Source organism: Eschrichtius robustus, chromosome 1, assembly GCF_028021215.1.
Source record: "Eschrichtius robustus isolate mEscRob2 chromosome 1, mEscRob2.pri, whole genome shotgun sequence".
NCBI lineage: Eukaryota > Metazoa > Chordata > Mammalia > Artiodactyla > Eschrichtiidae > Eschrichtius > Eschrichtius robustus.
Window position 1 is genome coordinate 63057263 of NC_090824.1, and position 15424 is coordinate 63072686.

Here is a 15424-nt window from a genome sequence, read left to right on the forward strand (position 1 = left end):
GAGTTTATAGTTTCTGCTTTAACTGCTTTTCGTTGAAAACTTGTATAAAATAGTTTTAAATATTTTATAAATTGTTGTTCTACTACATTTACTTTGGATTGGGGTGGGACAAATTTTTATTGCTAAATAAACAGAAGGAAACAACAACATTTGATACTCTGCTAAAATTTGTTTCATTTTTGGTACAATGATAAAAATGAGGGACACACATGCTTTTCAAATAACCCCATGCTCTTCATTCTGTCTTTCAAATCAAATAGTGATAGGAGTATTCTGATCTTTATTGAGAATTTTAGAGAACTGGAGAAAGTCAGGATTAGACCTTGTATCTTGAAAAGCATAGTAAAGAATTTAGAAATCAGTTTCTAAAGATTGAACTATTCTATCTACTGCTAATTAAAGATAATTCACTATTTTGTATGTTGACTATTTTAGTATGGTTTAGAAGAATTGAAGAATTTGATCCCTCTCTTAGTTGCTGAGTTAGTCACAGCTGAAAAAAAGAAAGTTTTTTTTTTTTTAAAGAGTTCCAGACAGAAGTAACCGGTGTTGGTACCTGTTCTGCAGTTAATTTTCATTAGTCATTAACCCTGAGGAATTTGCTTATATTTAACCTCCCCAAGTGTTTGCATGAACTGTTTACAAGGGAAATATTAAAACATGAATATTTTGAGAAAGAGTAAAAGTATGTACAGAGAAAGCAAGATGATAATTCCTGGAAAGTGTTCCTTCGGACATTCATGCTTGCCCTATATTCAGGGAACTGAGATGTTTGACTAGTTAATAGAAGCTCTTTCAGAATATTCCTTCTGTTAAAAAATAATACTTATTTTCCTGTATGTAATATATACTGGTCATTTGTTACTCTTTGAACAGAAATGTTTGTAATCAGTCACTGAATTTCATTAGGAAAAGAGATGTTAGATACAGGGTTTTCATCTTTTGGAAAAAATATTTAACCTGTGTGCTGATGTTTTTCTACTTATAATGGGGACAATAATATCTGACCTCCACCTTTAGAGACTAATGATGATTTAAAAAAAAAATTATAAATAAAATGATTTCCTTTTTCTGGAATAAAAAGCATCATTATGTAATGTCAGTATGACATAGGATTTATATTCTGCTTTCTTCTGTGTAGTTAAGAGTATACATGATTTCTTTCATCTTTATATGACTGAATAAAAAAGATGAATATATTTAAATTTACATTTTATATGGGATTAAATCTAAACTATAATTTAATAGTGATAATTTAGGAGTACTTTCGAGTAGTTCACAAACTTGTCTTTTTTTTTTTTTTTTAAGAAATTCATGTTCTTTTATTTATTTATTTATTTATTTATGACTGTGTTGAGTCTTCGTTTCCGTGCGAGGGCTTTCTCTAGTTGCGGCAAGTGGGGACCACTCTTCATCGCGGTGCGCGGGCCTCCCACCATCGCGGCCTCTCTTGTTGCAGAGCACAGGCTCCAGACGCGCAGGCTCAGTAATTGTGGCTCATGGGCCCAGCTGCTCCGTGGCATGTGGGATCTTCCCAGACCAGGGCTCGAACCCGTGTCCCCTGCATTGGCAGGCAGATTCTCAACCACTGCGCCACCAGGGAAGCCCAACTTGTCTTTTTAATTTTCTATAATTTTATCTCTTTCCACACCACCATAAATATAATTATACAGCTGTTGGCTAAGTATGAGAGAAATAGGAGGGCAGAGGTGAAGAAGTTTATGTATCTCATGTGGGAATAGCATCTATCTGTGAAGAACTTTATAATTTCTTCATCATCCTCTTATATGAGAGGGACTAAAGAAGATTACATCAAAAGGAAGATAGAGAAGTATAAAAACATGCATATTGTTCTTTGAACAGAATAGTATAAAAGCACAAGTTTTGGAAATAGGCATATGGAAGTTGGAATCTCCGTTTTTCCTTTTCTAACCTAAGCACATTACTTAACCCATTTCTTTATTTGTCAAATGAGATCAATGAACACTCCTTTTAGGATGGTTGTGAGGATTAATGAGATATCATTACATAAAGTGTCTAGTGTTTGGTCCTTATGAACATTCAATTAATGGTGATTCTAAATAATTATAATAGAGCAGCAATGATAACAAACGCACACAAATGTCATTCAGCAAGCAGATGAGTGTTGAGAACGTAGTTCAGCAGCATAATAAGGCAGCTGTTGAACTAGAATAATCCACACAGGTGCAATATATAAAGGAAAATATAGACAAAATTTTGAAAGTATTATATGTAAAAAGTGTTTATTCCCAACTTGTGGAAGTCTATATATGTTAGCTTAACTATAGGGCTCCTGAATCTTAAAATTTTGTTCTCATACCCGTAGCCATCATAACATATAAGTATCTTTGGGTTCACATGAATTAATTTAGTACAAGTATTTGATAGGATTTTTGTGGAAGCAAAATATTTTCCCTGTAAGATTTATCAAAGTAAGAGAAAGAACTGCTTGGAGACCGGGCTTCCCTGGTGGTGCAGTGGTTAAGAATCCGCCTGCCAATGCGGGGGACACGGGTTCAAGCCCTGGTCTGGGAAGATCCCACATGCCGCAGAGCAACTAAGCCCGTGTGCCACAACTTCTGAGCCTGTGCTCTAGAGCCTGCGAGCCACAACTACTGAGCCCGTGTGCCACAACTACTGAAGCCTGTGCACCTAGAGCCTGTGCTCTGCAACAAGAGAAGCCACCACAATGAGAAGCCCGCGCACCGCAACAAAGAGTAGACCCCACTCGCCACAACTAGAGAAAGCCTGCGTGCAGCAACGAAGACCCAATGCAGTCAAAAATAAATAAATAAATTTATTTAAAAAAAAAAAAAGAACTGCTTGGAGAGAAAACGTCACTAATATTAATATCTAAAAGAATTTAAAACATATCAGTACTATCCACAATGCAGAAATTCTAAGAATAGTAAATGAGCATTTAAAAATATACTACCAACTGTAAAATAGATAGCTAGTGGGAAGCAGCCACATAGCACAGGGAGATCAGCTCGGTGCTTTGTGACCACCTAGATGGGTGGGATAGGGAGGGTGGGAGGGAGATGCAAGAGGGAGGCGATATGGGGATATATGTATATATATAGCTGATTCACTTTGTTATAAAGCAGAAACTAACACACCATTGTAAAGCAATTATACTCTAATAAAGATGTTAAAAAAATATATATATATTAGAGTTAGTATTTATTCACTAAAGAGAAGTATACTTACTTTTCACATCATAGTAAAAGATAAATTTCATTAATTTCCTGTTCCAAGTCTTTGTTAATATAGCTTGTTGTTTTCTGGAGTTTTCAAACACTAATCAGTATGCCAGCGCTGAAGTAGTGCCAGTACCATCAGATTAGCTCAAAGACTATTTTGTATTTGTAATGCTGTCTTTTATATAAGAAACTCTTAAAGGCTTTGTGTAAGCTCTTTGTTTAATTTTTCACATTGCTCAAGATGAGGACGTGTTACTTGCTTTTCATACTTTTCTTTGTTTTATTCATATTGATTTTTAGAAAATTTTACAACTTCTTCCAGAAAGAATTCATCAGCGATGGCAGTTTCATAGTATTGGTAAGTAATTTAAATATGTATTTCATACTTGAAATAAATGATAATATATGAAAATACTCTTTAATGGGTTGGTCATTATTTGAAATGAGTTCATAGTTTATGCTTTAGTAAAAACAAAATAAAGAATACAGAACTAGGCTTACTGGGAATATAAGATAAAAACATACATGAAGGATTTCCAATAAAAGTGGCATATTAAATTTCTTTGATCCACCTGTTCATTTACTCTGAATATGTTAGCAATGATGATGAAACTATAAAGCCAAAAAAATAAAAGCAGACTCAGCATCAGAATAAACATTCTGTAATCAAAAATGGAAGAGAAGGTAACAAAGTGCCACGTAGAGCGAAAGCCATGGGTTCCAGGTTTGAAAGCAAGCAGTGTATTAATAAAAAAGGAGGGAACTGGAGTTAAGCTTACTGCTTGAAGAGACGAAGTAGAGCTTCCCAGATCATGAAATGAAGCTGAAAAGAAAACGGGGAAAGAAAAAATAAGCAACCCTGCTGTGGATTATTGTGAAAGACCAAGTAGGCAGGAGGTCATAGACTTTCTCTTACCAGGAGCTAAGCCAAGGTGCTTGCTGGCTTGGAGTCTGTTTCTTTAACAATCATAGCATCACCACAGGACTCTTGAGCTCTCATTATAAGACATTTTTTCCCCCCTTGGTTGAAAAAGGAATCTGTAGATAGGCAATTTCTGGCTTTGGTTCAGTGTCTTAATGATGACAGGGCTGATTGCTAGTGATTCTCATGACCCTTCTCTTGTGGTGAATATACAGATGGCCACCACATCTACATTGTTGAAGTTAGAATGTTATAGGCCTTGTATTCATTTGTAAAAATTGTATTTTTTTCTCTTAAAAAAGAGTCATATATTTATTTAGAACCTACAGTTGTTAGTCATAGCAAATGAAATTTCTGAGGCTTTGAAACTGTAAGTCATCCCAATTAGCAGTTCTGGAAACAGAAGGAACTCTGGACATATAGGATGGATATTGATGCAAGGGCTAAAAAACCACAGAATGCTAAATAATAAAGCCTTTTAGAATAAACTTTTTAGATAAAGCTCAAGACTAAAAATGATGTACCCTTAATATATAAAGAACTCTGGCAACTCAGAAATAAGACAAGTCAATTTTTTAAATAGGGAAAATATTTGCATAGTTATCACACCAAAGAAGATATGTGAATTGCTAATAATCACATGATAAGGTGCTCAATAGAATAGTGAAATCCTATTTTTTATTTCATAATCACTAAAATGTCCTTGAAGGTTATCTGGGAAGAAACTTTTTTGAGACAGCTGAACTTCTAAAGTTTATTCTATTTCCTGAGGAATGTAGTCTTCGATTTCTAAACAACCTTTGGGCTATCTGGTTGTCATGATTAATAATATTCTAGTAAATGTCCAACTTGAGACAATACATAATTGGTCACTTTTCTTTGTCACCCAGAGAATCCTAAAACTCTGTTTCCTTTCTTTTTTGTCTTGTATATATAGAAAAATAAATCAGTGACTCTAGTTGATTTTTTAAAAGTAGCTTTTTTGAGGTATAATTTACTTAGATAAAAATCACTCATTTAAATAAATAATTTATTAATTTTTAGTAAATATTTAGAGTCACCACAGTCTTGTTTTAGAACATTGCCATTACCCTAAAATAGTTCTTTGAGCCCATTTACAGTCAGTTGCCTTTGCCACCACCAATCTGCTTTCTGTCTTCAATAAATTTGTCTTTTTTGGACATTTCATGTAAATGAAATCATACAATTTGTAATAGTTTACATCTGGCCTCCTTCACTTAACATATATTTTTTTTCCATATTATAGCATATATAAGCATTCCTTTTTATCGTATACTATTCTGTTGTATGGCTATACCATATTTTGTTTATTTACTCAGCAATTAATGGACATTTGTATTGTTTCTAGTTTATTATAACTTTTTTATTTTATTTGTTTTATTGTAGATTCCTTTTGATTTTCTACGTATAGGATCATGTCAACTGCAAATATAGTTTTACTTTTAAATTCTTAATCTGGTACCTTTAATTTCTTATTTCTTTTTTGTTTATTGTTCCTCTAGTACACTAGTGAATAAAAGTGGTAAAACTAGACATCCTTATATTATTCCTGATGTAAAGGAGAAAGCATTCAGTCTTTCACCATTATGTATGATGTTAGCTATTTTTTTTTTTTAATTTTATTTTCACTTACTCTATATTTGAGGAAACTGAGGCTCAGGGAAGTTAAGTGATTCCTCAGGATCACACCTATGTCCTGGCAGAATCTAGATTCAAGGCAGAATCCTATTTCACATATAAATAAGTATTTAAGTTTCATCCTGTGTAATTCTCAAACCCTTTGTCTTCTTCTTCAGTGCTTCCTGAAGATCATTCTTCCCTGGCGATGTTAGCTATTTTTATAGATACTGTTTATCAAGTTGAAGTTCTCTTCTATCCTGTTTTGATGAGAGTTTTTAATCATGCATGGGCATTGTATTTTGTCAGATGCTTTTTCTTCTATTGACATGATCATAGGCAGCATTATTAGTGGTTTTGTCATTTATTCTATTAATATTGTGTATTTCACAAATTGCTTTTCATATGTTAAACCAACTTTGCATCCCTGAGATAAATCCCAATTGGTTACCATTTCTATATAGTCTTTTTATTATATTGCTAATTTTAGTTTGCTAATAATTTATTAAAGGTTTTTGCCTCTATGTTTATGAGGGATATTTAACACTGTAGTGTTCTTTTGTGAGGTCTTTGTCTGACTTTATTAAGATAATAATAGCCATGTACATAGATTGGGAAGTGTTCCCTCGTTTATTTTCTGAGTTTGTGAACAATTGATACTACATCCTTTTAAAATATTTGGTCGAATTCACAAGTAAAGCCATTTAGAGTTGGGCTTTTCTTTGTGAGGAGATTTGTAATTGTTACTTTATATTCCTTTTTTTGTTTTTTTAATTTTATTTATTTATCTATTTATTTATTTATTTTTGGCTGCGTTGGGTCCTCGCTGCTGTGCGCGGGCTTTCTCCAGTTGCGGCGAGCGGGGGCCACTCTTCTTTGCGGTGCGTGGGCTTCTCACTGTGGCGGCCTCCCCCGTTGTGGAGCATGGGCTCTAGGTGCGTGGGCTTCAGTAGTTGTGGCACGTGGGCTCAGCAGCCGCGGCTCGCGGGCTCTAGAGCGCAGGCTCAGTAGTTGTGGCTCACGGGCCTAGTTGCTCCGCGGCATGTGGGATCTTCCCAGACCAGGGCTCAAACCCGTGTCCCCTGCATTGGCAGGCGGACTCTCAACCACTGCGCCACCAGGGAAGCCCTATATTCCTTTTTGAGTCCGTTTGGATAATTTGTATCTTTCTAGGAATTTGTCTGTTTCATTAACGCTGACTAATTTGTTGGTGTAAAGTTGTTCAAGTTACTCTTTTATAATAACCCTTTTCATTCCTATAGGGTCAGTAGTGATGTCCCCTCTTTCATTTCTGAATTTTGTAATTTGTGTCTCTTTTATTTTATTGACTTGTCTAGCTCAGCATTTGTCATTAATGTTGGTCATTTCAAAGAACTAACTTTGGTATTGTTGATTTTCTCTAGTCTTTTTCTGCTTCCTATTTAATTGATTTCCATTCTAATCTTTTATATTTTTAAAAATCTTGCTTGCTTTGGGTTTAATTTGCTTGTCTATATGTATTTTCTTAAGGTGGAAGTCTAGAATATTAATTTAATACCTTTCTTCTTTTCTGATATAGGCATCCAAGGCAGCAGACTTCCCTGTAAGCTTTGCTTTTAGCTTATCCCATAAGTTTTAGTATGTTGTGTTTTCATTTTTATTCAGTTGAAAATATTTTTTTGATCTCCCTTTTGATCTCTTTGATCCATAACTTATTTAAGAGTGTTTTTGTTTTTTAAATTTTCAAATATTTGATGGTATCACAGATTTCTTTCTGTTGTGATTTCTAACTTTATTCCTTTGTGGCCAGAAAATACGCTTTATATGATCATAATCTTTAAAAAAATGTTGAGACATTTCATGGCCCAGAATATAGTCTCTCCTAGAGAATGTTCCAATATGCTTGAGAATGTGTATTCCATAGTCATTTTAAATATTAGATTAATTTATGACAATGAAGTGATTATTGAAGAACAAGAAAGAACTCGAAAAAATGGAATCTTGTACATTATTCATGGATGATAGGCTTGATGGTATAAAGATAACAGTTCTCATCCAGAATTCCTGTAGTGACTTTTTAATGCAGTCCAACAAGTTTATCCTAAAATTTATATGGAAAATCAAAGCCAAAGCAACTTGGAAATATAACAAATGGGAGAGAGAAGATGGTGTTGTTGAATATTACTATAACCAATAACAAGATGTATTATAAAGTTATAATATTAATAATTAAGACAGTATCATTGGTATGACAGAGATGGACAAGTAGACTAATGGAAAAGGACATTAAGGCCAGCCAAAGACCTAGGCTGATATATGGAAACTTGAAATATGATTGAGACAGCATTTCATTTCATTATAAAATCTGAAAAGGTACTACAATTGGTTACCTATTTGGGGAGGGGAAATTCTGTTATTGCCACACACAGAAATAAATTTCTGATGGATTTCAGGACTTAAATGTGAAAAACAACACTTTAAAACTTTTTGATGAGACTCTTTGGTTTATCTTCATAACTTTAAGGTAGGGAAGTATTTCTTTAGACACAGTAAGTACACATAAAGAAAAACATTCGTGAATTGACTATATTGAAATTTTAAAATTTTGTACATCAGACGATACTACCATCCCAGTCAAGAATACATTTCCAATTCATAGACCTGACATAGAATTAGTAGCCAATATGTGTAAGGAACTCTTATATTAAACAAAACAAAACAAAATAACCCAGTTTAAAAATATACAAAGGATATGACAGGCAATTTGCAGAAACTTGAACAGCCAAATGAAAAAATGTTCAGTGTCATTAGGAAACATCAAATGACATTACTGAGATATGTAACACTCAGGCTGGCAAATATTAGAGCATCTACCAGTGTTTTGTGTTGCCAGCAATGTGTTATCACAATCTCATATGCTTCTATATATGTAAATATATATATTATGTATGTATTTCATACATATAAATATATGTTATATATATAATCCTGATGTTACTAGAAAGAATAAAAATGCAAGATTAGAACAAATAGCTATGGAGGAAATTTTGTTACTGGTGTAAGTTTTAAACATAGAAACTAATTCCAAATATTTTATGGATTTATAAATAAGTAGTAATAACATAAAATATTTTTGGAAATAATTAATACCAAAATCTGGATAATGGTTTCCTCTGGGGAAGGAAGGAGGAAAATGACTCAGGATGGGTTCACAGGTGGCTTCAATGATACTTGTACTGTTACATGAAACATTATAGATAATGTAAATAAGTGAAATTTTGAAATTATAGGAAACATGGGACTGTGTTTAGATTTGTTCAGACCAAATGGTGGACATCTGGATGTCTGTGAATGTTATTTCATTATTTTATTGTAGATTTGAAATATTGTGTAATTCAAAAGAAAAAGGACTATTAAAGATCGTTTTGAGTATTTTGAAAAGGAAAATTAGTACAATGGAAATATTTGCTAAGAAATAACTAGAGTTATAGATGTTCATGTGGTTAACTAAATGGAAATTTTCTACAGTGGTTTTTATTTGTATTAGTGATGGTGAAAGTATTTAATTATATTCTTAGTCTAAGTAAAAGATACATGTAGATTGTTGTATTACATGCAATTTTGTGTTTAGGGTTTGTTTTGATAGGATAAATAATGTTTAATTGAAATAAACCATGTGTTAAAAAAGGTGACTTTTTATATGCCCTTCTGTCCCAAGATTATGGCCAGAGGGATGTTAAGGTCACCAAGAATAATTTGGAGGTTGCCAAGGACTTGTTTTTAAAGTGTTTTCAAGTCTGACCGAGAACTCTGACATTTAGAAACAAATAAGATATGAATGTTTAAAATCATGTTTTCTTTTCAGGATTGATTTTAAAGAAACTACTACACACAGGAAACTCCTTGAAGGTATAATGTAATTATATTTCTTTTCTATGGCTTTTTAAAAACTGAGTAAAGCATTCAGTCAATTGCTATACTGCCTACATCAACTTTTTCCTAAATAATTTTGAATAATCTTCAGTTCCCTTAATTGAAGTGAATTCACTTAAAAAACAGCAACATGCTCAGTATGCATCAGGCTGACCAGGCTATTGAAAAACTTTTGTAGTTTTACCACTGCATGGACTCATTCAGCAGAAATACAGTCACCTCTCCATATCCATGGGTTCCACATCCATGCCATCCATGCCAGTTCCATGTAAGGGACTTGAGGGTCTGCTGATTTTGGTATCCATGGTGGGGGAGGTCCTGGAAGCCATACCCTCCCTAGATACCGAGGGACGACTGTACTTTGCTTTGTGGTCCCCAGAAGACAAAAACTATTTAGCCATTCAACAAATTATTCTTCATTTTATCATAGGTATTGTTAGATGTAGAGGGAAGTAGGGCATCTATTAAAAAATTGTTTTGTTTCTCTTTTTTTTTCCCTTTTCATTATCTCATTGTGCTGTGGTAAGAAAAGCTACCCAGTCCAAAAGCATCTTGGTATAGGTTGGATAAAAGTCTCATATAGTAGGTACTTTTGGTGTCAAGGCTTGGGTATAGCGGTACAAAGGGATAAGCTTTCCTACATCTTTGTCCTGTTTCTAACTAAACTGTGAGGGTGGCAGCAGTTGAATAGCTTTGGCAGTGGCTGTTTGCAAAGCTACCAGTGAGGTTAGGTTACTGAAGAACTTTGTGTTTTACTGGGAGATTTGAAGTTTCCTCTATTTTCTCCTCTTCTCTTCCTGGAAGAGCATGCCCTTGATTTAAATACGTATTTTCTGTGTATGGGGCATTGTTCTAGTTGCTTAAAAATACAGTAATAGGCCAGAATTCCTGCTTTGCCCTTTGGAAGCAAATTAAGTAAATGAGATAATTTCAGACTGATAATCTTTTTAAGGTCAAGAGCATTGAGTTAGCAGTGTATCAGGATCCCAATGACCATTCCTCCTTTTACCAAACTCATTATAGTAAGGAATAGTCATTGCCCTCTGTCCTTGCTTCTTGGATTAGAGTGGTGATTATGGGAAGGAGGGAAGTAAATAAGGAAATGATTTTGACTTTTTACAAATGGAAATTATAGCATAAATAGATTACCTGATGGCTTTAAATAGTTAGAGACCAAGTTATTTTGTTCAAAATCTGTAAATTTAGATTTATAAATAATGAGGGTTCAGTAAATTGTCATGGTTATAATTCTCTCTCCATCTCCCTCCTTACTTCCTTTTCTTCCTCTCCTTTGCAGAGTATCATTCGGTAATCATCTTCTAGAGAATCCTGGCCTGAAAGGAGGAAAGTATTTCCATTTTAAATAAAAATACTGTTTTCCATTTTTTTCATTTTAGATTAGGCGGGAAGGTGTTCGTCTTTTCTTATTATGGTTGCAAGCTCTTCAGAATAACTGTAGCAAAGAACAGCTTTGGATGTTTTCATGCTTAATCCCTGGATTTTCAGCACCACAATCTGAATATGGACCTCGAACTTTAGATAATCTCATTAATCCTCCACTCAACCTTCAAGAAAGTAAGATTCATACGATCTTTTCCATCATTAATTTAAAAATTTCTGTGTAGTTTGTTAATAGATATTTTTAAATGTCCGTACCTTTTTTTAAAAAATTATTAATTTATTTATTTTTGGCTGCATTGGGTCTTTGTTGCTGCGCGTGGGCTTTCTCTAGTTGTGTCGAGCGGGGGCTACTCTTCATTGCAGTGCGGTGGCTTCTCTTTTTGGGGAGCACGGGCTCTAGGCACACAGGCTTCAGTAGTTGTGGCACACAGACTCAGTATTTGTGGCTCGCGGGCTCTAGAGCACAGGCTCAGTAGTTGTGGCACATGGGCTTAGTTGCTCCATGGCATGTTGGATCTTCCCGGACCAGGGCTCAAACCCATGTCCCCTGCATTGGCAGGTGAATTCTTAACCACTGTGCCACCAGGGAAGTCCCTGTACATTTTTAACTGGATGATCCGAGGCCATGTTTTTAAATGTAGGTTTTATAAAACCAAACTCACAGATACAGAGAAGGGATTGGTGGTTGCCAGAGGGGTGGGGCATAGGGGTTGAGGTTGGGCAAAATGGGTGAAGGGGATCAAGAGATACAAACTTCTAGTCATAAATAAGTCATAGGGATGTAATGTACAGCATGGGGACTGTAGTCGATAATATTTTGCAACTTTGAAAGTTGCTAAGAAAATAAATATTAGAAGTTCTTATCACAAGAAACAATTATTTTTGTAATTTTGTATGGTCACAGATTGGGGTGATCATTTTGCAGTGCATACAAATGTTGAGTCATTATGTCATATGCCTGAAACTTGTATAATGTTGTATGTCAGTTATACTTCAGTAAAAAAGTAAATAAATAAAAATTAAAAAAATAACATGTAGGTTTTATCATCCAGGTATAATGAGACCAACAGATCAGGAGATGATTGCCATTAAAAAGATAGTTTGTTACTCATGTTCCCAGGAGGAGGGGGTGTGCCACACCTGGGAGGGTGACCACACAGGGAAGCACCAGGGTTAGTCGGGCGTGGCGGGGGCTTGAGGGTAGGGGTGGGTATCATGGGCAAGAGCCCTTTTGTGGTTTCTGCAGGCGGGAATGTGTGAAGCAGGGTGAGCAAGTTGAAGACTGGCTAGTTTGGATAATTTTAGCAGGCTCTGGGGCATAGGGGTTGTCTCTGGTTGTCTGGTACTTAGCCCTGGGGGTCATTAGGTTAGGGAACTGGTAAGTAACCCTGAGTGTGAGAGCCCAGCAGAGGAAGTGGTAGAGATATGGGCTCCAGGTTGTTTGGTTTGCATATGAAAGGCAAACTCTCTGGCCCATAGTTTTCTCTAGGAATTAGCTAGCTCTGGGAGGGGCTTTCTCACTAGGGCCTGCAAGACCCCAGATATCAAAGTATTAGAAACATGTTTAATACAGGCCATTTTACATTTATATTTATCTTTAATTTTGAATTTTCATGTATCAGCTTGTATCCTTGAGTTAATTTGGATGTACATTGAAGTACAAGTATGTTTTACTTTGTGCAAAGAGGACTAAAAAAAATCCATCTCTTTGGGCTTAATTACTTGGCTGCTATTTACTGAGAAGTAGGTTTAGGGACCTGCCTGGGCTAAACCAGGTACTGATTGTGTTGCCTGGGAAGTATTTAAGAAAATGTAGCTAGTTGTGGGTTGATTTTCTTGAATTTGCTTTTGTTGTAATCAGTGTTTTTGAATATGTGAAAAGTTGAAAAATGTGAAAGTTTCTTATTTTACAAGTGGACTTTCATAGTCAAGAAACTAAGATGCTAACTTCTCTTTCTTTTTGAGAGGGAAATAGTGTTTCATCCTTTGAATAAAGGGGCTACCTTAAAGAGTAAGCATGGTCATTACCTAGAGTAATCAGATTGTTCTTTAATTGATGAATAAGCACATTATTATTAATGTTTCTCATCATATTTATGGAATTTTGTAGTGGACACTCAATCTGAATTTTAAAATATCATGAGCAGGTCTTTTTCAGGTGAGACATTATTCACTCTTAATCCCTCAATATCTGTCCATCCCTGTGTCACATTTCCTCGATCAAGGGTTCATGAAACAGTTGATTATTAAAGTTTATGGTTTTTGTGATGGGCTATCAGGATGACCTCAGATTTATTTCAAATTTCAATCATCAGAATGTTTTCAAGCAGTATTCTTTGCTTTTCTGTTTTGTAGTTAAGTTTTATTTGGGCCATATTATCATATTGTTAAATTTGTTTTGTAATTATACTAAACTTTTCTTTTGTCTTTGGATAGCTCAAGTCACTATAGAAGAAATCACTCCGCTTGTCCCCCCACAATCAGGAGATAAAGGACAAGAAGATCTAACAAGCTATTTTCTTGAAGCACTTTTAAAATATATAGTAATTCAGGTATGTGTCATCTTCTTTTATATCACCCTCCTTACTATCCTGTGGGTAATTCATTTTTCCCCCCTTACCATTATTCTGTCACAGTAGATATTTGCTTATTTTACTGAAGGAGAAGTAACAAATTTTTACTTTTTTTTTTTTTAAGTAAATAAATTTATTTATTTATTTATTTATTTATTGGCTGCATTAGGTCTTAGTTGTGGCACAAGGGATCTTCGTTGAGGCGTGCGGGATGTTTCGTTGCGGTGCACGGGCTTCTCTCTAGTTGCGGCGTGAGGGTTTTTTTTTCTCTCCCTAGTTGTGGTGCACAGGCTCCAGGGTGTGTGGGCTCTGTAGTTTGCAGCTCGTGGGCTCTCTAGTTGAGGCGTGCAAGTCAGTAGTTGTGGCAGGCAGGCTTAGTTGCCCTGCAGCATGTGGGATCTTAGTTCCCTGACCAGGTTTCGAACCCACGTCCCCTGCACTGTAAGGCAGATTCTTTACCACTGGACCACCAGGGAAGTCCTTAGGTGCATGTATTTCGTAAGGTAACCTATTCATCTCTATATATGAAATGTGAATATCCTTATTGATGAAAACACTTTTAGCATATACACATTTCTTGTAACTGTTCCAAACACAAAAGTTCCTTGTGCCTCAGAAACAAACATTATGAAGTCAATTTGGATCCTGAACGAGATTGCCAGGGTTTGAATACTGACTCTACATCTTACTGATAGTGTGACTTTTGGCAAATTACTTAACCTCTCTGTGCTTAAAGTAGAGATAAAAAATAATACCTATCCCATTTTGGTGTTTGGGGCTTAAGTAATTAGTGCACAGTACTTAGAATAAACAAGTGCATGACATATAGTAAGTATTCAGTGGTGGGTAGTTATTGTTACTGTGATTATTACCAGTTTTTCTTTAAAAAAAAAAACTTTTGTACTTCATGTGGATTTTTAAACTTGTTTTACTGGTTTATTGAGATATATTTGACATACAGTAAACTGTAATGTTTGAAAAGTACAATTTGATAAATCTTATTACATGTATACAACCATGAAACCATCACTACAGTCAAGATAATGAACATATCTATCACCCCTAAATGTTCTCAGATCCCTTTGTAATCCACCCTTCTCTACCTGCCCCACCCCCCATCATCCCATCCCCAGGCAACTTTAATCTGATTGCTTTCACTATCGTTTGCATTTTCTGATAAATGGAATAGTATGGTACCTCCTTTTTTTTTTTTTGGTTTGGCTTCTCTATTTTTCAGCATAATTATTTTAAAAATCATATTATTGTATGTATCAATAGTTTGGTCCCTTTTATTGCTGAGTAGCTTTTCATTGTGTGGATGTACTATGATTTGTTATCCAGTTACCTGTTGATGGTAATGTGAGTTGTTTCCAGTTTTTGGCTATTACAAATAAAACTGGTATGAATATTGGTAAACAAGTCTTTGTGTGAATATAAACTTTCTTTTCCCTTGGGTAAATACCTAGTAGTGGAATGGCTGGGTTGTATGGTAGGCATATTTTGACTTTTTAAGACACTGCCAAATATTTTTCCAAATAGTTGTAGCTTTTTGTATTCCAGCAGCAATGTATGAGACTTAAAGTTGCTTCATATCCTCACCAACAGTTGGTATGGTCAGTCTGTAATTTTAGCCATTCTAAAGTTAGTGTGTAGTAGTAGCTCACTGTGGTACACTCTGGGCCTTTACTATCCCCATACTTACATATCTTCCTCACCCTACTGGAATTTTCACACCCTGTATTTTACAACTCTGC

The 15424-nt window shown here is 35.0% G+C and overlaps 1 protein-coding gene across 4 annotated transcripts in view; it reads left to right on the top strand.

Moving 5' to 3' along the window:
• RALGAPA1 (Ral GTPase activating protein catalytic subunit alpha 1) overlaps nucleotides 1-15424 on the top strand; it is a 222410-nt gene that overhangs the window by 50530 nt on the left and 156456 nt on the right. For all 4 annotated transcript variants that reach the window (XM_068546053.1, XM_068546079.1, XM_068546070.1 and 1 more), the window contains exons 4-7: nucleotides 3525-3582; nucleotides 9629-9672; nucleotides 11094-11271; nucleotides 13534-13649. In XM_068546053.1, the coding sequence (XP_068402154.1) occupies nucleotides 3525-3582; nucleotides 9629-9672; nucleotides 11094-11271; nucleotides 13534-13649 (396 nt within the window). The remainder of the gene's footprint in view (nucleotides 1-3524; nucleotides 3583-9628; nucleotides 9673-11093; nucleotides 11272-13533; nucleotides 13650-15424) is intronic.